We start from the raw sequence: 25,326 nt of genomic DNA, 5'->3' as shown, positions 1-25,326 counted from the left end.
AGATAATCAGATCCCACGCAGTTCTAAGTACGGGGGCGAACAGGTACTGAATCCTCATGGTGCAGATGAGGGAACTGAGGCCCAGAAGCTTAGTGACTTGCCCAGGGTCTCACTGCAGGTATGTGTAGGAGCTGAGGTTAGACCCTGGGTGCTCTGCCTCCCGGGCCCACCCTCCCTCCACTAAGCTACCGTGTGCGTGTGGATCCAAGGAGTACTGTCTAGGGCATGCCTGCTGGCATCAAATGGCAGGAGGTCCCACGCTTGGCAGGCAGGAAGTTGGGCATCTGCCGCCAGCCCCTCAGCCAGGAGGTCAAGGCCCAAGGTGATCGTCTCTCCCCTTTCTCCGGCCAGCCTTGAGCTCGCGGGCTTGGTTACGGTCACCCGCACCAAACTCAGGACATGCTTCTTACCTTCTGGGCACCGCTGGTGGTGGGAAGAAGGAACCCCTCAAGGGGAGCCGGCCCTCACAGCTGGTTTGCTGATGGAGGAGGGAAATAATCCTCGTTGTGATATTTAAGCGCTTGCTGTGTGCTCGGCACTGTACGAAGCGCTGGGGTGGATACAGGCACATCAAGGAGGACCAGGGCTGCCGTGTTGGCTCCTGGCTCCGAGACGGGGTGTGCATGCCCAGGGAGCTGCAGGGTGAGCTTATTCATCATCATCATCAACCATCGTATTTATTGAGCGCTTACTATGTGCAGAGCACTGTAGTAAGAGCTTATTGGCACCGTCCCCACAAGTTAGGACCCGGGGTTCCAGAGGAGCCAAAGAACCGAGCCCGACTGGCCTTCAAGGCCACAGCGACTGCGGGAATGTGGCTCACGGGAGTGGCCATCCCCTGACCTGCCAAGCTGACCTTGGCTTGGGCAACAGGAGTTGGACTCCCTACGCCAGTGTGGGTGGAAGTTGTGGGCCACAGAAGGTGGCGGGACTCCTCAAGGGCCTAGCAATTGTCCTTCATTCAGATGTATTTATTGAGCATTTATTTTGTGCGAACCACTGTGCCAAGCGCTCGGGAGAGTACAATAATAACACCAGTGATGGAGACAGTTAAATCCTTCTGGGCAGGGATCGGGTCTACCGACTGACACGTTATGCTCTCCCAAGTGCTTAGATCAGTGCTTTTTATACAGTAAGTGCTCCGTAAATACATTTAACTGATTGTTTAGGTAGTAATAATAATAATGATGATGGTATTTGTTAAGCGCTTACTATGTGCAAAGCACTGTTCTGAGTTCTGGGGTAGATACAGGATTATCAGGTTATAATAATAATGATAATGGTGGCATTTATTAAGCACTTACTATGTGCAAAGCACTGTTCTAAGTTCTGGGGTAGATACAGGATTATCAGGTTATAATAATAATAATGATGATGGCATTTATTAAGTGCTTAATATGTGCAAAGCACTGTTCTGAGTTCTGGGGTAGATACAGGATTATCAGGTTATAATAATGATGATGGCGTTTATTAAGCACTTACTATGTACAAAGCACTGTTCTGAGTTCTGGGGTAGATACAGGATTGTCAGGTTATAATAATAATAATAATGATGGCATTTATTAAGCACTTACTATGTGCAAAGCACTGTTCTAAGTTCTGGGGTAGATACAGGATTATCAGGTTAATAATAATAATGATGGCATTTATTAAGCACTTACTATGTGCAAAGCACTGTTCTAAGTTCTGGGGCAGATACAGGATTATCAGGTTATAATAATAATAATGATGGCATTTATTAAGCACTTACTATGTGCAAAGCACTGTTCTAAGTTCTGGGGTAGATACAGGATTATCAGGTTATAATAATAATGATAACGATGGCATTTATTAAGCACTTACTATGTGCAAAGCACTGTTCTAAGAGCCGGGGAGGTTACAAGATTATCAGGTTGTCCCTCGTGGGACTCACAGTCTCAATCCCCATTTTCCAGATGAGGTAACTGAGGCACAGAGAAGTTAAGTGACTTGCCCAAAGTCACACAGCTGAGAATTGGCGGAGCTGGGATTTGAACCCATGACCTCTGACCCCAAAGCCCGCGCTCTTGCCCACTGAGCCACGCTGCTTCTCAAGTCCCACGTGGGGCTCACAGCCTTAGTCCCCATTTTACAGATACGGTAACTGAGGCACAGAGAAGTTAAGTGACGTGCCCAGAGTCACCTAGCTGACAAGTGGCAGAGCTGGGATTCGAACCCATGACCTCTGGCTCCCAAGCCCGGGCTCTTTCCACTAAGTCACGCTGCAGGGTGGGAACCTTATTCGATGCTTGGAGGCAAGCAGCGGATGCCTGGGAAGACTCAATCATCATCATCATCATCAATCGTATTTATCGAGCGCTTACTATGTGCAGAGCACTGTACTAAGTGCTTGGGAAGTACAAATTGGCAACATATAGAGACAGTCCCTACCCAGCAGTGGGCTCACAGTCTAAAAGGGGGAGACAAAGAACAAAACCAAACATACTAACAAAATAAAATAAATAGAATAGATATGTACAAGTAAAATAAATAGAGTAATAAATATGTACAAACATATATACATATATCCAGGTGCTGTGGGGAAGGGAAGGAGGTAAAATGGGGGTACTCAATGGGTATTACTGTCCTCAACACGCCTGTCTTAAATTCCTGAGAAGCAGCGTGGCCACAGTGGATAGAGCACAGGCCTGAAAGTCAGAAGGACCTGGATTCTAATCCTGGCTCTGTGTGTCCCTAGGCAAGTCACTTCACTTGGTTACCTCAGTGACCTCATCTGTAAAATGGGGATTAAGACTAAGCCTATGTGAGGCATGGACTGCGCCCAGTCTGGCTACCGTGCTTAGAACAGTGCTTGGCACATAGCTCTTAACAAGAACTAATTTTTTAAAAATTAGTCGTTCCTTGCCTTGCCCAGCCCCTCATTGCTCTTTCTTTAGTTTACTTAAAGTGTAGGGCTTTGCCAGCATCCGGCCGTTCTGTTCGGTTGGAGGATCCTCGTTTACTTGCACGTAATCCTGCTTCTTTTCCTAATACTAGAAGCTGCAGACTGAATTAAACGCTTACTCTGTGCCAAGCACTGGGCCGAGGGCTGGGGTTAGGTATAATCCAGTCAGAGCAGACGCAGTCCTTGTCCAAGATGGGAGGGAGAGAACAGGTGTTTTAATCTGCTCGGCGCTTCGTACAGTGCTTTGCACATAGCAAGCGCTTAGTAAATGCCTTCATGTTATTACTGATCCTCATTTTACAGACGAAGAAACTGGGGCACAGAAGTGGAAGTCCCAAAGTCACCTAACAGCCGAGTGATTAGGGTTTAGAACCCCCAATAGTAATAATAAGGAGGGTATTTGTTAGGTGCTTACTCTGTGCCAGGCACTGTCCTAAGCACTGGGGTGGATACAGGTAAATCGAGTTGGACGCAGACCCTGTCCCATGTGGGGCTCTCATTCTCAATCCCCATTTTACCGATGAGGTCACTGAGGCCCAGAGAAGTGAAGTGGCCTGCCCAAGGGCACCCAGCCGACAAGTGGCGGAGCCAGGATTCGAACACCCGGGCTTCGGAGTCAGAGGGCAGGGGTTCGAATCCCGGCTCCGCCAACTGTCAGCTGCGTGACTTTGGGCAAGTCACTTCTCTGGGCCTCAGTTCCCTCATCTGTAATATGGGGATTTAGACCGTGAGCCCCCTGTGGGACAACCTGATCTCCTTGTAACCTCCCCAGCGCTTAGAACAGTGCTTTGCACAGAGTAAGCGCTTAATAAATGCCATCATCATCATCATCAATCGTATTTATTGAGCGCTTACTATGTGCAGAGCACTGTACTAAGCGCTTGGGAAGTACAAATTGGCAACATACACAGTCCCTACCCAACAGTGGGCTCACAGTCTGAAAGGGGGAGACAGAGAACAAAACCAAACATACTAACAAAATAAAATAAATAGAATAGATATGTACAAGTAAAATAAATAGAGTAATCATCATCATCAATCGTATTGAGCGCTTACTATGTGCAGAGCACTGTACTAAGCGCTTGGGAAGTACAAATTGGCAACATATAGAGACAGTCCCTACCCAACAGTGGGCTCACAGTCTAAAAGGGGGAGACAGAGAACAAAACCAAACATACTAACAAAATAAAATAAATAGAATAGATATGTACAAGTAAAATAAATAAATAAATAGAGTAATAAATATGTACAAACATATATACATATATACAGGTGCTGTGGGGAAGGGAAGAAGGTAACATGGGGGGATGGAGAGGGGGACGAGGGGGAGAGGAAGGAAGGGGCTCATTCTGGGAAGGCCTCCTGGAGGAGGTGATCGTTATTATTATTATTATTCTGTGTCCAAAGCCTGTGCTCTGTTCACTATGGCATGCTGCTTCCATGTCTCCTAACTCCCAGCCCGACTGAATTTTCACCAGGGCCCAGCAGCCCCAGCCCGGCTTCAGGTTGGGCAGGTTTTATCCGGGCGCTCGGCTCAAACGAGCCAGAGGCGTGACAGAGAGGCAGCGTGGCCTAGTGGGTAGAGCGTGGGCTTGGGAGTCCGAAGGACCTGGCTTCTCGCCCCAGCTCTGCCACTTGTGTTTTGTGTGATCATGAGCAAACCACTTCCCTGGGCCTCAGTTACCTCATCTGTAAAAGGGGGTTATGATTATGAGCCCTATCCGATTTGCCTGTGTCCCACTCAGCGCTTGGTACAGTTCTGGGCATACAGGAAAGCTGCCATGTGGGGTGCCGGTAGGTGGGCACGCAGGCTGGGCTCTGGAGCCGCCCCCGGGTTGGGCAGTGGGTTTCCTGAACCATGTTGGAGATGTGGGGGTATCTAACGCAGTTGGAAGCGTGGGGGTCTCACGGCGACTTCAGCTGGGCCAGTGTCCTGTGGTAAACATTACAGGAAGACTTGGACGGGGGCCGGGCGAGAACCCTCAGGCCCCGCGGCCTCCATCAGGATCAATCAATCAATCGTATTTATTGAGCGCTTACTGTGTGCAGAGCACTGGACTAAGCGCTTGGGAAGTACAAGTTGGCAACATACAGTCCCTACCCATCATCATCATCATCATTATCAATCGTATTTATTGAGCGCTTACTGTGTGCAGAGCACTGGACTAAGCGCTTGGGAAGTACAAGTTGGCAACATATACAGTCCCTACCCATCATCATCATCATCATCAATCGTATTGAGCGCTTACTGTGTGCAGAGCACTGTACTAAGCGCTTGGGAAGGACAAGTTGGCAACATATAGAGACAGTCCCTACCCAACAGTGGGCTCACAGTCTAGAAGGGGGAGACAGAGAACAAAACCAAACATATTAATAAAATAAATAGAATAGATATGTACAAGTAAAATAAATAGAGTAATAAATATGTACAAACGTATATACATATATACAGGCGCTCTGGGGAAGGGAAGGAGGTAAGACGGGAGGGATGGAGACGGGGGAGAGGAAGGAGGATGGCACCCAAGCGATCACAGGCTGATGATGGTCTCCCTCCAAAGGCTTCTGGGAAAGGAGTGGACTCATGCCCAGGGACCTGAGGCTGGAAGTCGTCATCATCATCATCATCATCAATCGCATTTATTGAGCGCTTACTGTATGCAGAGCACTGTACTAAGAGCTTGGGAAGTCCAAGTTGGCAACATATAGAGACAGTCCCTACCCAACAGTGGGCTCACAGTCTAAAAGGGGGAGACAGAGAACGTAACCAGACATACTAACAAAATAAAATAGAATAGATATGTACAAGTAAAATAAATAGAGTAATAAATATGTACAAACAAATAAACATATATACAGGTGCTGTGGGGAAGGGAAGGAGGTAAGATGGGGGGATGGAGAGGGGGGGCCGGGGGGGAGAGGAAGGAAGGGGCTCAGTCTGGGGAGGCCTCCTGGAGGAGGTGAGCTCTCAGTAGGGCCTTGAAGGGAGGAAAAGAGCTAGCTTGGCGGATGGGCAGAGGGAGGGCATTCCAGGCCCGGGGGATGACGTGGGTCCTTCTTGGAGTCTAACTGGAATTTCAGGGTTCATTTAAGTCCGTTGTCCCTAGTTCTTTCAGGGCAAGCAGGCCGCCCCAAGCGTGGGAATGGTGCGACCCTCAGGCTCGGGGTTCACGGGGCCTCGGCCTCGCCACCCTCCGGAGGGCTGATGGGATCGGGGGCTTCCTCTGTCATTTCAGGTGCCTTTGCCCACAGTGACCCCGCGCCCACCGCCGCCGTGTACTACCCGGTGGTGACGGACCCCTACGGACAGCCGCCCTTGCCGGGCTTCGACTCGTGCGTCTCGGTGATGCCGGCGTACCACTACGTGGCCCCTTGGGCCCCGGCAGGCCCCCCGTTCGGCTCCCCCCGGGTGCACGGGGCCCTGGCTCCCACCCCTACGCATCCTTCCGGCTACGTCACGGCTCCGCCGCACTACCTCCCGTAGGGGCCGCGTCGGGCTGGGTTTGTGCGGGGGTGACCCCCTCTGATGGCTTTCCTTTTGCGGTGAACAGGCATCCCAGGTTTTTCCCCGTCCTTGTAAATAAGGAAACTCCATTCAGTGTGTTTTAAGTGAACGTTCACCACGCTGGATACGCACCTTCCAGTTTAGAGACGCTTAAGGGGGATGGAAGGTTTGCCGACCCTCGAGTCGGCGGGGCGGTGTCATCTGCCTAACACGCGTTGGGGGTGGAAGGTGGGACAGGCCCTAATCATCAAGTGCCTGTTTCGGGCTAGTGTGTTGCTGGGTCGAACCGGAATCCGTTGGTTGTTTTCCTTCAAAACCAGGTGGGGCCCGGGGATTCTCTCCCTCACCGGGCTCCCCTCTTTTGTGTGCTGTTGAAGCTTGAGAGGCCTCCACCTTCTCAGGACGGCTCCCCAGACCATCCTCTGGGCACCCGTTCCTAAGGAGCCGCTCGACCCCTGGGTTAAATTTGTGTGGTATCGACCATGGAAGGCAGGAGGTGGTCCGCTCGTATGCTGTGTTGTACTGTACGCTTTTGGTTGGCTGCATCCGGCTAATGCCGTTGTCTCTCTGCACAGTAGACCTGGTATTTGTTGCACAGAGAGCACTAAATAAAGATGAGCATTGAAATCACTGACATGGGTGTGCTTTCTCCGGTAGCAGGTAACAGCTGCTTCTTGTGGATAGCTTCTCATGCTTTGTGCCGGGGTGGGGGGGAGAGTGTGTGTGTGTACACGTGCATATGTTCACAACTTGTGACCACGCTAGAAGTGACATCAACAGGGAGCACAGATCAGTGGGGGAGGAGTGTGTCTTGAGGCGTCTTCACTAGGCGCCTTGCCACAAGCAAGGCCTTACGCGCATGCTTCATGCTCCTCGTATCTGGCTATTCCTGGGCTGGCGGGGGCATAGCCCTCGTGGCTCTCAGCCAGATTCTCACCTTGGCTCCTCCTGGTCCTCAGGAGTCCCGAAGGGGTCCGGCTGAAGCCGACAGGGCCCGGCATGTTGGTTTGATGAAACTCGTTTCCTTCCGATCCTTGGTTTTCCTTCCTCCGTGCTCGAGTGGAGACCGACTTCCCACTGGATGGCTCCTCTAGACCGGCTCTTTCAGGAGACGATCCCACTCTGCGGAACGGGTCACTGGGGAGGACCGAGCACCTGGCTTTTCAAGCGACGCCTTCCTCATCGTGTTCCTGTGGTAAGTACCTCGTCAAGCGCCTTTGTGTGAGAGATGGGGCAGAGGAGTGTGATAGTGTGGTTTTCACTGTGGCGTCCCCATTCGCGTGTCCGGTGTGGCAAGAGCTATGGGGCTGGGGAGAGCGTCGGGGAAAGAGTGGAGGTATGGAGATGATCTCTTGCAAGTGTGCCAGAGGCATTGAGTAGTTGGAGCTTGTGACTGACAGGGATATATGGTCTTTGAGCAAAGGATGCTATTTTGCTGGGGAAATTAGTTGTGTTTAATGGTATTTGTTAAGCGCTTACTCCGTGCCAGGCGCTGTACTAAGTACTGGGGTTAAAAAAAAAAGGCTAATCAACTTGGAAACAGTCCCTGTCCCACAGTCTTAATCCCTGCTTTACAGATGAAGTAACTGAGGCGGAGAGAAGTGACTTGTCTAAGGTCATGCAGCAATTAAGTGACAGAGCAGGGATAAGAATCCAGATTCTTCTCCAAGGCCCACTGTGCCAGAGAGTACACTGTAACGGAGTTGGTAGACAGGTTCCCTGCCCACAATGAGCTTATTTCCTAGAAGAGGCTTCAGGTTTGGGGAGAAACACCATGTTCCACCAGTGTAGGGTGGCAAGGTTTCCAGTGTTTATCATTCCAAGCACAGCTTCCTGGTCTGGGCCTGGAGCTTTCCATAGCAGGAGAGCAAGGAGATGGCTGGACTGGACCATCATCTCCCCAGCTTCACAGCTGGTCTGCTCCCAGATCCTCCCTGTCTCCCGAACCTGTAACCTTGGCTTTATCCACGATTCATCTCTCTCATCCAACCCATATCTCCAATCTTTCAGCAAGTCCTGTTGGTTTAACCTTCACATTATCCCTTCACAAAGAACCACCTTCGTGGAGAGGCGGCGTGGCCTAGTGGATAAAGCGTGGGGCTGGGAGACAGAAGGACCTGGGTTCTAATCCCAGCTCCACCACGTGCCTGCTGTGTGATAATAATGATGGCCCAGCGCTTAGAAGAGTGCTCTGCACATAGTAAGTGCTTAACAAATGCCATCATCATCATTTATTAAGTGCTTACTATGTGCAAAGCACTGTTCTAAGCGCTGGGGAGGTTACAAGGTGATCAGGTTGTCCCACGGGGGGCTCATAGTCTTAACCCCCATTTTGCAGATGAGGTCACGGAGGCCCAGAGAAGTGAAGTGACTTGCCCAAAGTCACACAGCTGACAATTGGCAGAGTTGGGATTTGAACCCATGACCTCTGACTCCAAAGCCTATGCTCTTTCCACTGAGCCACGCTGCTTCTCTGTGACTCGGCTGCATCATCTGTAAAACCTGCGGATTAAGACTGAGCCCAATACGGGATCCGGACTGTGTCCAACCCAATTACCCCGTATCTACCCTAGCACTTAAGGACAGTGCTTGGCACATAGTAGTACTAAACAAATACCACAATTATTATTACTTATTACCCCCCAAAATCCACCCTTTTCTCTCCATCCAAACTGCTCCTGCACTATTTCAAGCACTTACCCTATCCAGCCTTGATGACCACATCGGTCTCCTTGCTGACTTTCCAGCCTCCTGTCTCTCCTCACTCCAGTCCGTACTTCATTCTGCTGCCTGGATCACTTTTCTAAAACCACCCAGTCCATATGTCACCACTCCTCAAGAATCTCCAGTGGTTGCACATCCGACTCCTTACCCTGTCTTGGTTTTACCTCACTGAGTTCCTACTATAATACTTTGGCCTTGTAATACCAACCTCCTCGCTGTACCTCCATCTCATCTACCTCCTCCTTCTCCCTCCATGAATGCTTGCCCACCACTCTCCCCTCCTTCAAAGCCTTATTAAAATCTCATCTCCAAGAGGCCTTCCTTGACTAGACTTCTCTCCCCCTACTCCCTCTCCCTTCTGCATGACCTATGCACTTGGATCTAAATGCTTGATATTCGCCCCGCCCTCGGCACTTCTCTACCTCTCCATAATTTATTTTAGTGTGCTTTCCCCTCTAGACAAAGCGCCTTATGAGTAGGGAACGTGTTTAACAACTCTGTGTTGTACTCTGCCAAGTGCTTAGTACAGTGCTCTACACATAGTGAGCGCTCAAATAACATTTGTGACAAGATGGCTGTGGAAGAGGGCTTCCGGGGCTGGGATCTGCTCAGAGCCGGCTGTTTGGGGAGGTGAGGTGCCCTCATGTGACGTCCCTGCGAAAGATACAGTGTGAGATGGAGAACTGTTCAGAAGTGTTTATTATCAATAGGCAGCTGTAAATGCGTACATCTGAAAAGGGAAGGGCCAAACACCTTAAATTTCAATAGGCATACATGTTGGAAAAAAAGTAAATGTTTTATTTTTTCGTTTTCAGTTAAGCTAAAAATACACATAAAATAAATAACTTTGTTATATACAACATTTTCCCATTTGTACACTTGGCATACTTAAGGATGACATGGATTTTTTTTTTTTTTTTTGCGCTACTTGTGGAAAGAATCTGAGTAAGTAAAAGTGATGGTTTTCTGGAGGAGGCTGATACTTATTTGGTGTGTATTTTGGTTTTTGTTTTTTTTTTAAAAAAAGTTTGTAGGTGGCGGCCTGCCGATTTAAATGAATCCATTCCCGTCCCTTTCCACAGTTAAGCACAGAGATGCTAGTGGGCGTGAGGCCGTGACCCGGATGGTGAGACCATGGGGCTCTGCCCTCCTCCTTGTGCCCCGGAGGCCAGAGATGGTCACGGATCCCCCCAAACGGGAGAAAGGGACAACCTCACCAAAACCACCATCACCCGAGGCCTTTATGCTTTGGGGGCGGGGGAAGAGCCGGGAGCACTGAGCAGGGAGTAGAAATTTCTATTTGACCCATCGTGTGGTTAAATAAGGTTCGGCTGCCCGGTGGACAGGTGACGGACGGACCTCGGGACTTGTGCGGGGCTTGATGGTTGCCCGTCGTCCTCTCCGCTGGAGGTTTGAGGGCCCCAGGAGTTGGTCCACGTCGGGTCCCACTCACCGGTCGGCTTCGGTTGGTGGTCGGCGACGGCTTTTCCGGCGGAGGAGGGGTCGGCGTGGGTCTCCGGACGGAGGAGGCAGAAATGTATTCTAAAGCAGTCGGCATTCTTTCTTTGCGCTCTCAGAAGACGATGGCTTTTTTCAAAATTCTGGTGCTTAAGAAATGATGTTTGCAGGATGCCCTGTTAAAACTCTTCTCGGCTGAAACCCGGCCGGCCTTCTAAAAATGCCTTTGAGCAGCCTGAGCCCTTTGGCGCTGGGGAAGATGGTGGAGGGGGGTAGCGGGGGGTGGGAAGGTAGGAATCAGAGTGGAGAGTCTCTTCTCAAGGCCCATTTTCAAGGGGGCTGATGGGTGGAGATGGAGGGGGAGGGTCTGAAGCCGGACTCTGCCCCGTAGCTGCCTTGAAGTGAAAGAACTCGGTGCTCAGCACTGGTACATTGCCCTCGGTGGGCGCTGCCAAGGTACTCAACACTCCGTGAGCAGGTTGGGGGCAGAGCCTGGCTCGGGGTGGGGGTGGAGAGGAGAAAGTTGGGCTTGGTGGGAGCGGGCAGGGGTGACCTTCGCTTGGGATCTCCAGGCCCGAACCTCTTCAGCGCCGACCCTCCCGGGCCTCCTCCTCGTGGGGTCTGCGGGACCCCCGAGCGAGCCGGGACGCGGACCCCGCCTGAGGCGGCGGGAAGGGCTCGGTGGGACTCAAGGAGCAAGATGACGCGCGTCTGCCTGGATCACCCGGGCTCCGACTGCCGTTGTGGAACCTGGGGAGAGAGATGGGACGCGACTTAATGGGGGCGTGGGACTAAATCACCGGCATCCTGCCCACCCCGGGGAAGTCTAGTGAGGCGTGTGTCCCATAGGTCAGGATCCGCCTGGGGCAGGGATGGGCACCCAGGCCTGGCAGAGGCCAGTTGTCTGACCCAGGGGTGGGTGTGGAGTTTTAATTTCCCTCCACTTGGGCACCCACGGCAGAACCTACCTTGGGAGTCGCCTGTGGGCAGCGGACAAGCTGCTTGTTAAACACTGCCACGTCTAATGTACGTGACTTGCTAGTAGCTGCATTCAGAATACAGGGTAGTGACAGGTGTCAGGGAGAAAGCAGATGGTACAAAGAATAGGCGTGAATGGTAAGGTGGGCTGAGTCCACTCGTGACCCTGTGGCGCTCAGCTCAGCATCTGCCTGCTTCCTACATGGAATCAATCAATCAATCAATCGTATTTATTGAGCTCTTACTATGTGCAGAGCACTGTACTAAGCGCTTGGGAAGTACAAATTGGCAACATATAGAGACAGTCCTTACCCAACAGTGGGCTCACAGTCTAAAAGACTGTGAAAAAGACATGGAAGAATGGCCAACTGTCCAAACGTAACACAACAAAAAACTTAGGAGCTAAAATAAACTGTATTTTTTATCTCACTAAGAGCACCAGGGTTGCAGATGTCTTGCTCTGTAATAATAATGATGGTATTTGTTAAGCGCTGACTATGTGCAAAGCACTGTTCTGAGCACTGGGGAGGTTACAAGGTGATCAGGTTGTCCCACGGGGGGGATCACAGTCTTAATCCCCATTTTACAGATGAGGTCACTGAGGCACAGAGAAGTTAAGTGACTTGCCCAAAGTCACACAGCTGACAGTTGGCGGAGCTGGGATTTGAACCCAGGACCTCCGGCTCCAAAGCCCGTGCTCTTTCCACTGAGCCGCGCTGCTTCTGAACTAAGCACACTAAAAGTATGCTTTAGTACAGTGCACGCTTACTGCAGGGCTCTGTATAAAGTAAGCACTCAATAAATAGGACTGACTTTTGCTTCTGACCAGAGTAGAAAAAACTCACAGCTTTATTTAAAAAAAAAACAACAACAAAAAACAAAGGGGGAATTGCAGCCTACTTCACTTAGGGGTTCTTTCTCCCCCTGGCCCCACAGGTGGACCTAAGCTCCAGAGAGGGAAAGGAGGAGAAACCCTGCTAGCTGTGTGACTCTGGGCCTCAGTTACCTCATCTGTAAAATGGGGATGAAGACTGTGAGCCCTCGGTGGGACAACCTGATCACCTTGTAACCTCCCCAGCGCTTCGAACAGTGCTTTGCACATAGTAAGCGCTTAATAAATGCTATTATTATTATTATTATTATTATTATTAAAGGGATATTTTCTCCTCTCCCTTTGGCTCTGGTAGCCATGTGAAAACATTGCTTTCTCTGCTGTAAAACTGCAAACAGGGCTGTGCCCTATGGGCCCTTGCCAGGGGCCTCCTTGGACTTTGAACCCTCTTTGCAAGACAGAAACATCTTTTGGGGAATTGATCCTGTGGTTGCTCTGTTCCTGGTGGAGCTAATTTCTCTCCCAAAGGACGGGGGGCTCATTTAGCAATGCCCCTGAGGAAAATGGGGGAATTGTGAAACGGATGGCCTCCTGTCCTGGAAAATTCTTCCCACATCTGCTGTGAATAAGGGGCCTCATCATCATCATCATCATCAATCGTATTTATTGAGGGCTTACTATATGCAGAGCACTGTACTAAGCGCTTGGGAAGTACAAGTTGGCAACATATAGAGACAGTCCCTACCCAACAGTGGGCTCACAGTCTAAAAGGAGGAGACAGAGAACAAAACCAAACATACTAACAAAATAAAATAAATAGAATAGATATGTACAAGTAAAATAAATAAATACAGTAATAAATATGTACAAACATATATACATATATATATGTATATATAGAAAAGGGACTGACTCCTTCATCCTGCACGGATGAAGGGTAGATGGAGGGGAAGGGTGTTTTTTGGCCCAAGACCTTGTGGAAAAAATGTTTGCTGCTGGTGCTTTGAAGTGTTCTTGAATTTTAATGATGGGTCAGAGATGGCCATTTGGGTGGAGGGTGGGGTATGATTCAGTTCTACTGCTGCTTCCTGGTGGTGGATCATCAAACACGATAAAGTAATTCTACTTATATTATTTTGAGGGCAGAGCTCCCAACTCTGCCATCATTCTTCATAGGCTGAAGAAGTGGCTTATAAAGAGTTGGTATAAGGTCAGTATTTGAAGCATTTATTCATTCAATCATATTGAGCGCTTACCGTGTGCAGAGCACTGTACTAAGCATTCCAGTTAGGTGCTCAAGCAGCTTATGGTGGGGGGGGGGGGGGCTATGGGACAGCCGTGCCCCCCCTTCCAGTGGCCCTGAGGGCTGAAGTGGGGTAGAAGTGCCCATTCTCCCTCTCCCCCCAGGTTGGTGTTACCCCCTCTCCTCCCCGTGGGTGTGGGGCATTGTCACCCCATTCCGCTATGGAAAGACCGAGGCCCAGGAAGGCTGCATCCACCGCCCCATCTTTGCTTTTGCGGGGGGACAATCCAGTCAAAACCTTCCTGGACATGGGGCTTCACCTTGGACTAAGGGAAACTGATGATAATTAAATCGTAAGGCAGTGGGTTTCCCTGGGAGAGGTGGAACTGTGGGGGCTGAGAGTAATAATAATGATGGTATTTAAGTGCTTACTACGTGCAAAGCGCTGTTCAAAGCACTGGGGGGATACAAGGTGCTCAGGTTGTCCCACGTGGGGCTTAGTCTTAATTCCCATTTTACAGACGAGGTAACAGGCACAGAGAAGTTAAGTGACTTGCCCAAAGTCACACAGTGGCGGAGTGGGGATTAGAACCCATGAGCTCCGACTCCCAAGCCTGGGCTCTTTCCGCTGAGCCACGCTGCTTCTCTGTGACGAATGAATAGGAAACCCCCTCTTCCTTCTCCCCCGCCTATCCCCGATCCGAGCCCCGTCACTGCTGAAGTGAGCCGAACGTGCCTGGTTTTGTCAGCGCAGGTTGGTCCCATCCCGGACCACGCTTCCTCTAACAGTGGGGCCATGGGAGAGGGGCACCAAGAACAAGCACAGTGCAGGGCAGGGGGCTCTTCCTCGATGTGGGAGTCCCCTAGGAGGTAACCCCCCTCTGATGTCGGGGGGAGAGGTACGTTGTATCTTAAATCATAAACAATTGATAGACACACAGATGCCAGGCCGAGCAGACCCACATATTGTCCTCCACCTCTCCTACCACTGTCTTGTGCTCGTGAAATCTAACGCGGACCTAATCGGAGGCTGCCCCAGCGTGGGGCGTGGGGAGGCCGGTTGTACCTGGGCATCATGGGCTGGCCCCTGGCGGGAAAGGTCCTGTCGTCCGGCTGGTTTCCGGGGCCGGATCGGGAAGCGTGAGGCACGTGCTTTTGCTGGACACCGGGAGCCGCGGGATGCATCACCCTAGGCCTTGTCCCGGAGCAGTCCTGGGGGGCTTCAGAGATCGGGGTGTGGCTGGGCTAACGGTGGAGCAGGGGGAGGGGAGGGTGCCTGGGTGCGTGGGGAGGCGAAGTGGACGGACGGTTTAAAACCCCGGCCGGGCCGGGCGTGGGCCAGCCCGTCGATGACAGGAAGCCCCCAGACCGATCGGGCATCTGCAGATGGCAAAAGGTGAATCAGAAAGACCGAAAGAGGTGAAGGCAGCTCTGAGATCCAGGGCGGGGAAGGTGAGGAGGTGGGGAGCGGGGGCGAAGAAGGGGCGGCCGGGGACTCCCGCCCCACCCCGGCTCAGAGCCGAGTGGTGACGTGGTCTTCCTGCCCCTCCTTCCACTGGTTCATCAGCAAGTCACAGGCCTCTCCCCAGGAGTCAAACACGTCCTCCGTGGAGTCGAGGAGCCTGGAGTTGGAGTTGCAGATGCCGGAGGCGCGCCGGAGAGAGCCGCGGCCTAGGGGCCGGGCGGGGCCCGTCAGCCTGGCGTCCACCTCACTGAGGTGAGATTCGCTCCCGGAGCCGTCCTCGCCCCTCTCCCCGTCGGAGCACCCGAGGTCCCGCCACATGAAGTGGGGCTGGACCACCCCGTCGGAGATGGCGTAGACGGAGGCCGGGCCCGAGGCCGGGCCGGGCTCCGGGAGGTGGCCGTTCATTTTGGAGAAGAGGAGGCCCAGTCTCTGGAAGGACTCCTTCTTGGACCCCGACAGTCTCTGCAGGCGGTTGCCGTTGCGGACGAAGGAGCGCTTGCTCAGCCCGTTGCCGCCGGGCCTCTCTTCCGGCCCCGGGGCGGCCGCCGTCGCGTCCATCCCCGCCACGGTTTGGATGAGGGCCGACACGTGGAAGTCCTGCTTTCTGCGGGCCAGGTCGAAGGAGACGCTCTTGGCCTTGGGGCGGTCGCGCTGGCGGCCGCGGGGCTCGTCGCCGGCGTCGTCCCGCTGCGAGAGGTCGGAGCTGCTGCCGGCCGAGCAGCTCCGCCGCGGGGGCTTGCAGCGGTTGCCCAGAAGGTCGAGCACTTCGTAGCGGAAGCTCGAGATGTCCTGCTTCAGTTCCTGGTGCCGCGGGCCGACGGTAAGACAGACGGACACAGAGAGAGAGGCGGGTTAGGGCGTGGGGTGGCAGTCGGGAAAGGGAACCGACCGCCAATGCCCCACCGCCCACCTGGTGCCACGTGGATTGGGGATGGGGATTGGGGATCCCACCGCCCACCTGGTGCCACACAGATCTGGGATGGGGATTGGGGAATACCAGCCAATGTTTGGGTCAGTGGAGGGCTTGAAGCCGGGTGCTATCAATACCTTAAAATTCTCCTCCGTCAGCCCCTCGTTCGTCTTGGTGTTCCGAATCATGGCGGCCACGTATCTCTTCACTAGATTCCTGATGACTTCCTGAAACAGAAAATAACACCCATCAATCTATTGGCTTTATTGAGCGCCTTCTGTGTGCAGAACACTATACCGAGCGCTTGGGAGGGTGTAATGCAGCAGAATTGATAGGCATGATAGGAGCTTACAGTCCGTAGGAGGAGACGGACCTTAATATAAATACAAAAAATAAGGAAACGTACCCAAGGTCTGAGAGTGGGGCAGATACCAAATTCAATCATTAATTGAATCGTACTTATTGTGTGTAGAATACTGTACTAAGTGCTTGGGAGAGTACAACACTTTGCAGACGTATTCTCTGCCCACAATGAGCTTAAGGTTTAGCGCTTAAGTGCGTAGACGATGCTGAAAAGAGAGCGAGCCGTGGAAATGGGGGCTTAGTCGGGGAAGGCCTCTTGGAGGAGATGGCATTTTAATAAGGCTTTGAAGGTGGGGAGAGTGATCACCTATCAGAAATGAAGAGCGAGGATGCTCCAGGCCGGAGGCAGGACACAGTAAGCAGTGCTCTGCACACAGTAAGCGCTCAGTAAATGCGATTGATGATGACACGGGCAAGCGGTTGGCAGCGGCAAGACGGAGGAGTTCGGGAAGTAGTGAGCAAGTTGGTGCTAGAGGAGCAGAATGTGTGGCGCTCGGTTGTAGTAGAGCATGGGTAAGGTCAGGCAGGAGTGGGCGAGGTGACTGAGTGCTTTAAAGCCGAGAATAAGGAGTTTCTGTTCGATGCAGAGATGGATGGGCGACCACTGGATGTTCTTGAGGAGTGCGGACACATAGACTCGTTGGTTAGAAGAACGATGTGGACAGCAGCGTGAAGTGTGGACTGGAGTGGGGAGAGACAGGAGGCCGGGGGGGTCAGTGAGGAGACTGATGCCGGAGTCAAGGCGGGATAGGATAAGAGCTTGGATCTGCAGTTTGGATGGAGAGGCAAGGGTGGATTTTAGCAATGGTGTGAAGGAAAAACTGACAGGATTTGGCAACAGATTGTGGGTTGAATGAAAGATGAGTAGAGGTTGGGACCATGAAGAATAGTGGTGCTGTCTACAGTGACGCAGTTGGTCTCCTTCTGGTGACTCCCCCCAAAACAGAGCTCCTCTGGGGGACCAGACACTTTCTTGGCGATTTCAGTGGCTTCTGAACCTGAGAACTCATGCGGTCAGGTGGGTGGGCCCCAGAGAGCCATTTCAACTCTCAGTAATAATAATGATGGCATTTATTAAGCGCTTACTATGTGCCAAGCACTGTTCTAAGCACTGGGGTGGTTACAAGGTGATCAGGTTGTCCCACGGGGGGCTCACAGTTTTAATCCCCATTTTACAGATGAAGGAACTGAGAAACAGAGAAGTTAAGTGGCATGCCCAAAGTCTCACAGCTGACAATTGGCAGAGCTGGAATTCGAACCGATGACCCGACTCCAAAGCCTGTGCTCCTTCCACTGAGCCACGCTGCTTTCAAGGGATTTTCTCCGTGACCACACAGGACTGCTATGGTCACAGCCCCTCTAGCCTCCTGCCACTGGCCGGGAATTTATCCAAGCCATTCTGGGCATTTCAGGAGGGCCCGTATTTCGCTGGGATCCCATTCTGTGTGTGCGCAGCTTGGCGTGGTGGATAGAGCAAGAATCTAGGAGTCAGAAGGTCATGGGTTCTAATTCTGGCTCCACCACTTGTCTACTGCGTGGCCTTGAGCAAGTTGCTTCACTTCTCTGGGCCTCAGTTGTTTGGTAAAATGGGGATTGAGACTGTGAGTCCTATAATAATAATAATAATAATGATGGTATTTCTTAAGCGCTTCCTATGTGCAAAGCACTGTTCTAAGAGCTGGGGTGGTTACAAGGTGATCAGGTTGTCCCACGGGGGGGCTCACAGTTTTAATCCCCATTTTACAGATGAAGGAACTGAGGCACAGAGAAGTTGTGACTTGCTCAAAGTCACACAGCTGACAATTGGCAGAGCCAATTCGAACCCATGACCCGACTCCAAAGCCTGTGCTCCTTCCACTGAGCCACGCTGCTTTCAAGGGATTTTCTCCGTGACCACACAGGACTGCTATGGTCACAGCCCCTCTAGCCTCCTGCCACTGGCCGGGAATTTATCCAAGCCATTCTGGGCATTTCAGGAGGGCCCGTATTTCGCTGGGATCCCATTCTGTGTGTGCGCAGCTTGGCGTGGTGGATAGAGCAAGGATCTAGGAGTCAGAAGGTCATGGGTTCTAATCTGGCTCCACCACTTGACTATTGCGCGGCCTTGAGCAAGTCGCTTCACTTCTCTGGGCCTCAGTTCCCTGTTTGGTAAAGTGGGGTTTGAGACTGTGTCCCAAATGATTAACTTGTATCCGCCCCAGCACTTTGTGTTGTGCCTTGCACATAGTAAGTGCTTAACAGGTACCACAATTATTATTATTTTTGTGTGTGTGTGGTGGAAGTGTGGTGCGGGGTCCCTCACAACCTTCCCACTGGAAAACAATTTTGGTTTCTGCCCCAGCGCCTTCCCTGCTGGCATTTGAAATCTGACTCCGACCCTGACGTGGACAGAGAGGGGTCAGTGGCCCTGGGCGGAACGGTCAGCTTTTTGGGAAAAGGGGCAGGTGGGAGGAAGACGGTGATCTGGACTCAGAAACCCACCGGCCCCCGTCAAGGTGTTTGATTTTTGGTCGTCCTCAGAGCCAGCGCACACAACTCGGCGTCCTATCCCTTGCTGTGGCCGTGCCTGGAAACCTTTTGAGGGCAGAGAACTCACTCCTCTGGGGCACTTTCACAAGGCCCACTATGGTGCCCTTGGAAGATTGGCGATAGATACCATCACTCTCACTCAATTACATTAACAAAGGCAGGGGCTTTCTACCTGCGTAAGGCTAAATGGCCCCTAGGACATCCAAAGGCCGAAACCTCGACAACGCAGGCGTGACCCTGACTTTTCCTCATGAAATCAGGGCTGGGGATGATGTGGGAATCATTGTTTCTTCAACGTCTCCTGGCTGCCGGGCACCGGTCTCTGCGGCAGAGGCGAGGCCTGAGGTGGCAGGAGATCCCTGGGTGGTGGTGGGAGAGGGAGGGGGATTGCTAAACCTGAGTTGTCCCACCTGAGAAGAATGGATTTGCCTGGCGGCCTTGGAGTCAGGAGGTCCTAATCCCGGCCCCTCCACTTGTCCGCTGTGTGACTTTGGTCAGGTTACTTCACTTCTCTGGACCTCCGTTACCTCGTCTGTAAAATGGGGATTGAGACTGGGAGCCCTACGTGGGCAAGGTGACTGTGTCCTACCCGATTTGCTTGTATCCTTCCCTGCGCCTTAGTACAGTGCCTGGCACGTAGTAAGCGCTTAACAAATACCGTAATTATTATTATTATTTTGAAAATTGGTAAAGGGCATCAGGGCAAGTGTGAGATGTTCCGGACGTCTGGGCCGGATGGGACCGTGGTCTGTGTTGAGCTGGGTACCAGGATATTTATGTGACGTTTGCCCAACTTGCGGATCGGAAGCCATTCGGGGTTTTTTTAAATCCAAAAGCAAATGGGAGAACCTGTATGTTCCTGAATTTAATCCTTCTGCCCCGAGGAGCAAAACCAGCCCGCCCAGCCAGAGCTCTGCCGGCTAATGAGGAGCCGCTTTCACCATTCACACGGCTTTCACCGCTCTCTTTTCGGCCCGCAAGAGTCTTCCTCGGTCGACGCCGGGAAAATCCACCGCCTCCCCAAGTCCGGGACCGACCGGGAGCCCCTGAGAGTCTCCCGCCTCTGCCAGGGTGGGAGAGACTCCCGGCCGGGCGACGCGGAGCCTGGACGCTCACCTGGTAGTGTTGATTCTGAATCAGGTTGTCAGCGTGGCGTTCCTGCAGAAAGGGACAAATGAAGGGGTTATGCTGGCGCCAAGCCTCCATGGGGCACGGGAGGGTGGGAGTAGTGGATTCATTCGGTTCATTCAATCGTATTTATTGAGCGCTTCCCAGCGAGGTCACGGCCTCAGGTTGGGGGAGGCCGCTGACCCACGGGCAGCACAGGAGGGGGGTGACAAGCTTTCTGTAGGGGGTGGGACCCCCCCCAAGAAGCGGGCCACGGGGGTGGCACCCCACTGCCCCTCGGCTGGGAGCTCGGACCCCAGAAGTCGCATCGGCCTTGCTGCCCGGGCCCGTCCTGCCAAGCGATGGCTGCAACCAGGCGCCGGCGGCCGCCCGGGCCTACCGTGAAGGTCTTCAGGTTCTCGTGCCTCTTCTGCTCGTCGTCGGCGTCCGCGTCGGGGTAGAGGCGGGCGTGAGCCCACTTGCACAGGTACCAGAACGACTTGGGGCTGGGGACGATGTTGAAAGGGGGCGGCAGGGTGCCCCCCTCGTCGAAGTAACTCATCCACAGCTTCGTCCGCGCAAACTTCCACTCGATGTCGGCGTGGTCCTGGGGGAGACAGATGCTCTGGGGTTTGGGGCAGAGGGCGGGGAGGTGGCTGGCAGGGGGCCGTTGGAGGGATCATCATCCGTCGTATTTATTGAGCGCTTACTGGGTGCAGAGCACTGGACTAAGCGCTTGGGAAATACAAGTTGGCAACATAGACAGTCCCTACCCACCAGAGGGATCAACTTGGTTCAGTTCAGTCGAACTTATTGAGCACTTATTGTGCGTAGAGCAGTGTACTGAGTGCTTGAATTGGCTCCCACAGCTTCAACTGCTGACTCTATGCAGATGGTTCCCAAATCCAGTCCTCCAGCCCCAACCTCTCTCCTTCCCCGCCATCGGGACATCGTTCCCTGGATGTGCTCTCAGCCGACCGCGTCCAAGACTTAATTTCCCATCCCTGTCGAGTCATTGTCGTATTTATTGAGCGCTTACTGTGTGCAGAGCACTGTACTAAGCTCTTGGGAAGTACAAATTGGCAACAGACAGAGACAGTCCCTACCCAACAACGGGCTCAAAGGAAGATTGACCTCCCATTTCTCTTCCCACCTCCAGAGCGTCCTCAACTGGGCCGCAGGGATCGTTTCCGGCCCAGAGGAACCGGTCCTCGCCCTCCTCCTCCCCGAGACCCTCCGCCGCACACTCCGCTCCTCGGACACCCGCCGCATCCAGGAAGACCCGATGCTCCGGCCCGCCGGGACTCCCTTCCCGAGCCATCTGCACCAGGTCGGCCCCCTCTAGGATTCATTCCGGCCTACTTACTGAGTGCTCACTGGGGGCGGAGCGTGGTACGCAGCGCTTATCGTAGTTAGTAGGGACGAGAGGGCAAGTTGAGGCAATGAGGACTTTGCCTGCCAGAGTTTGGACGAAGGTAAGAAGTCGGCGGCCAGATCCAGGCTCGCATAGTACAGAGGCGTTAGACGAGCCAAGTGGGAATGGGGCCAGGAGAGAGATGGTCCCGGGTTCTAACCCCACCCCTGCCACGTGGCTGCTGTGCGACCTTGGGTCAGTCACTTCACTTCTCTGGGCCTCAGTTCCCTTATCTGGAAAATGGGAATTAAGACCGTGTCCAACCCGACTACCTTGTCTACACTACAGTGCTTGGCACCGAGTAAGCGCTTAATGAGTAACAGTATTAATGAGATATTTAAGGGCCCCCGGAGGACTGGGTTGGACACAGTCCCTGTTGCACGTGGGGCTCACAGTCTTCATCCCCATTTTACAGATGAGGGAAGTGAGGCACAGAGAAGTGAAGGGACTCAACCCACTAGGCAGTGGGGCCTGGCTTCCTCAGAGGCATTAGGTGACTTGTCCCAGGTTGCACAGCAGGGCAGGGGCCAAGTTGGGATTAGAACTCAGGCCCTTCCTCGAATCATCAGGCCAGGCAGGGATGTGGCCCAGACTCTGTGACCGGAATCTTCAAAAATTCTGCTTTTTTCATGTCAAATAAAACTTTTGTGCTTGAGAAACTGTGTGGTGGAGGGGGTTTTTTTGAATAGCAGCAAGACAAAACACTTAGAAGGTGGAGCAAGTGTGTGTCAGGCCTTTCCTGCTCCGAAAATGGAGCATCTAGAACCCAAATCACTGAGCTTTAGAACCTCAATGATCTAGAACCTCGAACACCTAGCGCCTCAGTGATCTAGAACCTCAATGTGCTGGAGACGGTTGGCTCTAGAACCTCAATGATCTAGAACCTAAAAGTGCTGGAGACGATTGGCTCTAGAACCTCAATGATCTAGAACCTCAATGTGCTGGAGACGATTGGCTCTAGAACCTCAATGATCTAGAACCTCAATGTGCCGGAGATGGCTTGCTCTAGAACCTCAATGATCTAGAACCTCGAACACCTAGAGCCTCGGTGATCTAGAACCTCAATGTGCTGGAGACGGTTGGCTCTAGAACCTCAATGATCTAGAACCTCAATGTGCTGGAGACGGTTGGCTCTAGAACCTCAATGATCTAGAACCTCAATTATCTAGGACCTCAATGTGCTGGAGATGATTGGCTCTAGAACCTCAATGATCTAGAACCTCAATGATCTAGAACCTCAATGTGCTGGAGACGGTTGGCTCTAGAACCTCAATGATCTAGAACCTCGAACACCTAGAACCTCAGTGATCTAGAACCTCAATGTGCTGGAGACGGCTGGCTCTAGAACCTCAATAATCCAGAACCTCAATGATCTAGAACCTCATTGTGCTGGAGACGGTTGGCTCCAGAGCCTCAATGATCTAGAACCTCGAACACCTAGAACCTCAGTGATCTAGAACCTCAATGATCTAGAACCTCAATGTGCTGGAGACGGTTGGCTCTAGAACCTCAATGATCTAGAACCTCAATGATCTAGAACCTCAATGTGCTGGAGACGGTTGGCTCTAGAACCTCAATGATCTAGAACCTCAATGATCTAGAACCTCAATGTGCTGGAGACGGTTGGCTCTAGAACCTCAATGATCTAGAACCTCGAACACCTAGAACCTCAGTGATCTAGAACCTCAAACACCTAGAACCTCAATTATCTAGAACCTCAATTATCTAGAACCTCAATGTGCTGGAGACGATTGGCTCTAGAACCTCAATGATCTAGAACCTCAATGTGCTGGAGACGGTTGGCTCTAGAACCTCAATGATCTAGAACCTCGAACACCTAGAACCTCAGTGATCTAGAACCTCAATGTGCTGGAGACGGCTGGCTCTAGAACCTCAATGATCTAGAACCTCAATGTGCTGGAGACGGTTGGCTCTAGAGCCTCAATGATCTAGAACCTCGAACACCTAGAACCTCAGTGATCTAGAACCTCAAACACCTAGAACCTCAATGATCTAGAACCTCAATGTGCTGGAGCCGGTTGGCTCTAGAACCTCAATGATCTAGAACCTCAGACACCTAGAACCTCAATGATCTAGAACCTCAAAGTGCTGGAGACGGTTGGCTCTAGAACCTCAATGATCTAGAACCTCAATGATCTAGAACCTCAATGTGCTGGAGACGGTTGGCTCTAGAGCCTCAATAATCTAGAACCTCAAACACCTAGAACCTCGATGATCTAGAACCTCAATGTGCTGGAGACGGCTGGCTCTAGAACCTCAATGATCTAGCGCCTCAAGGTTCTAGGTGTTTGAGGTTCTAGATCATTGAGGTTCTAGAGCCAGCCGTCTCCAGCACATTGAGGTGCTAGATCATTGAGGTTCTAGACCATTGAGGTTCTAGAGCCGGCCACCTACAGGAAATTGAGGTTCTAGATCATTGAGGTTCTGGGTGTTTGAGGTTCTAGGTGTTTGAGGTTCTAGATCATCGAGGTTCTAGAGCCAACCGCCTGCAAGCGATTGAGGTTCTAGGTCATTGAAGGTCTGGAGTCAGCCGCCTGTGGACGTTTGAGGTTCTAGATCATTGAGGTTCTAGGTGTTCGGGGTTCTCGATCATTGAGGTTCTAGAGCCAGCTGCCCACAGGAGTTTGAGGTTCTAGATCATTGAGGTTCTAGGTGTTTGAGGTTCTAGAGCCAACCGTCTACAGCACATAACTTCTCTGGGCCTCAGTTACCTCATTTGTAAAATGTGAGCCCCCCCCCGTGGGACAACCTGATCACCTTGTCACCTCCTCAGCACTTAGAACAGTGCTTTGCACATAGTAAGCGCTTAATAAATGCCATCATTATTATTATTCAGCCCCATTTTCCAGATTCGGCAGCTGAGGCCTGGAGAAGTTAAGCGATTGCCCAAGGCCCCCCCAAGCAGGCAAGTGGCAGAGCCAGGACTAGAATCCAGGTCCTCTGACACCTAGGCCGGTGCTCTTTCCAATCAATCATCAATCAATTGTATTTATTGAGCGCTTACTGTGTGCAGAGCACTGTACTAAGCGCTTGGGAAGTCCAATTTGGCAACATCTAGAGACGGTCCCTACCCAACAGCGGGCTCACCGTCTAGAAGGGGGAGACAGAGAACAAAACCAAACACACTAACAAAATAAAACAAATAGAATAGATAGGTACAAGTAAAATAAATGGAGTAATAAATACGTACAAACATATATACATATATACAGGTGCTGTGGGGAAGGGAAGGAGGTAAGACGGGGGGATGGAGAGGGGGACGGGGGGAGGGGAAGGAAGGGGCTGAGGAAGACAGTGTTTCGCACGTAGTAAGAGCTTAATAAATGCCATTATTAATTAAGACAGCCCCAAATCAATCGTATTTATTGAGCGCTTACCGTGTGCACAGCACTGCACTAAGCGCTTGGGAAGTCCAAGCTGGCAACATCTAGAGACGGTCCCTACCCACCAGTGGGCTCGCAGTCTAGAAGGGGGAGACGGACAACAAAACCCAACATGCTAACAAAATAAAATAAATAGAATAGATACGTACAAGTAAAATAAATAATAAATAGAGTAATAAACATGTACAACCCCCCCCCACACACACACACACACCAAGGGGTGGCTTCCCATGGCCCTGAGGCCTCACTCACTCATGGATTTCAACCAATCCATCGATCAACGAGGTATCCATTGAGTGCTTGCTGCGGGGAAAGCACTGTACTGAGTGCTTAGGAGACTAAAGGGTAGTCGGGTTGCTATGCCTGATCCCTGGCCTCAAGGATTTGACAGTCTGATTGCTCACACCTCCCCGCTCTATTTTCCTCCTGGCTGCCACTTAATGATAATATAATGAGAATTATTAGACTGTGAGC

General features: G+C 51.9%; 2 protein-coding genes across 3 annotated transcripts in view; one reads left to right on the top strand and one right to left on the bottom strand.

The window, feature by feature from the left end:
- ALG13 (ALG13 UDP-N-acetylglucosaminyltransferase subunit) overlaps nt 1-7,039 on the top strand; it is a 75,852-nt gene extending 68,813 nt beyond the window's left edge. Inside the window, exon 31 of the mRNA XM_038747700.1 lies at nt 6,157-7,039. Coding sequence (XP_038603628.1) covers nt 6,157-6,404 — 248 coding nt within the window. The 3' untranslated portion in view covers nt 6,405-7,039. The remainder of the gene's footprint in view (nt 1-6,156) is intronic.
- Nucleotides 7,040-10,023: 2,984 nt separating this feature from the next.
- The window catches only part of TRPC5 (transient receptor potential cation channel subfamily C member 5), a 233,319-nt gene continuing 218,016 nt past the window's right edge, over nt 10,024-25,326 (bottom strand). Inside the window, exons 7-11 of one of the 2 annotated variants that reach the window (XM_038747919.1) lie at nt 20,435-20,641; nt 20,044-20,085; nt 16,173-16,262; nt 14,727-15,926; nt 10,024-11,357 (exon numbers count right to left, since the gene is read on the bottom strand). In XM_038747919.1, coding sequence (XP_038603847.1) covers nt 15,174-15,926; nt 16,173-16,262; nt 20,044-20,085; nt 20,435-20,641 — 1,092 coding nt within the window. In that variant the 3' untranslated portion in view covers nt 10,024-11,357; nt 14,727-15,173. Of the gene's footprint in view, nt 11,358-14,726; nt 15,927-16,172; nt 16,263-20,043; nt 20,086-20,434; nt 20,642-25,326 lie in introns of those variants that run through there. The other variant, XM_038747920.1, reaches the window with a different exon arrangement.

Source organism: Tachyglossus aculeatus, chromosome 6 (assembly GCF_015852505.1).
Source record: "Tachyglossus aculeatus isolate mTacAcu1 chromosome 6, mTacAcu1.pri, whole genome shotgun sequence".
Lineage (NCBI taxonomy): Eukaryota > Metazoa > Chordata > Mammalia > Monotremata > Tachyglossidae > Tachyglossus > Tachyglossus aculeatus.
This window is presented reverse-complemented; position numbering and strand designations above follow the sequence as displayed.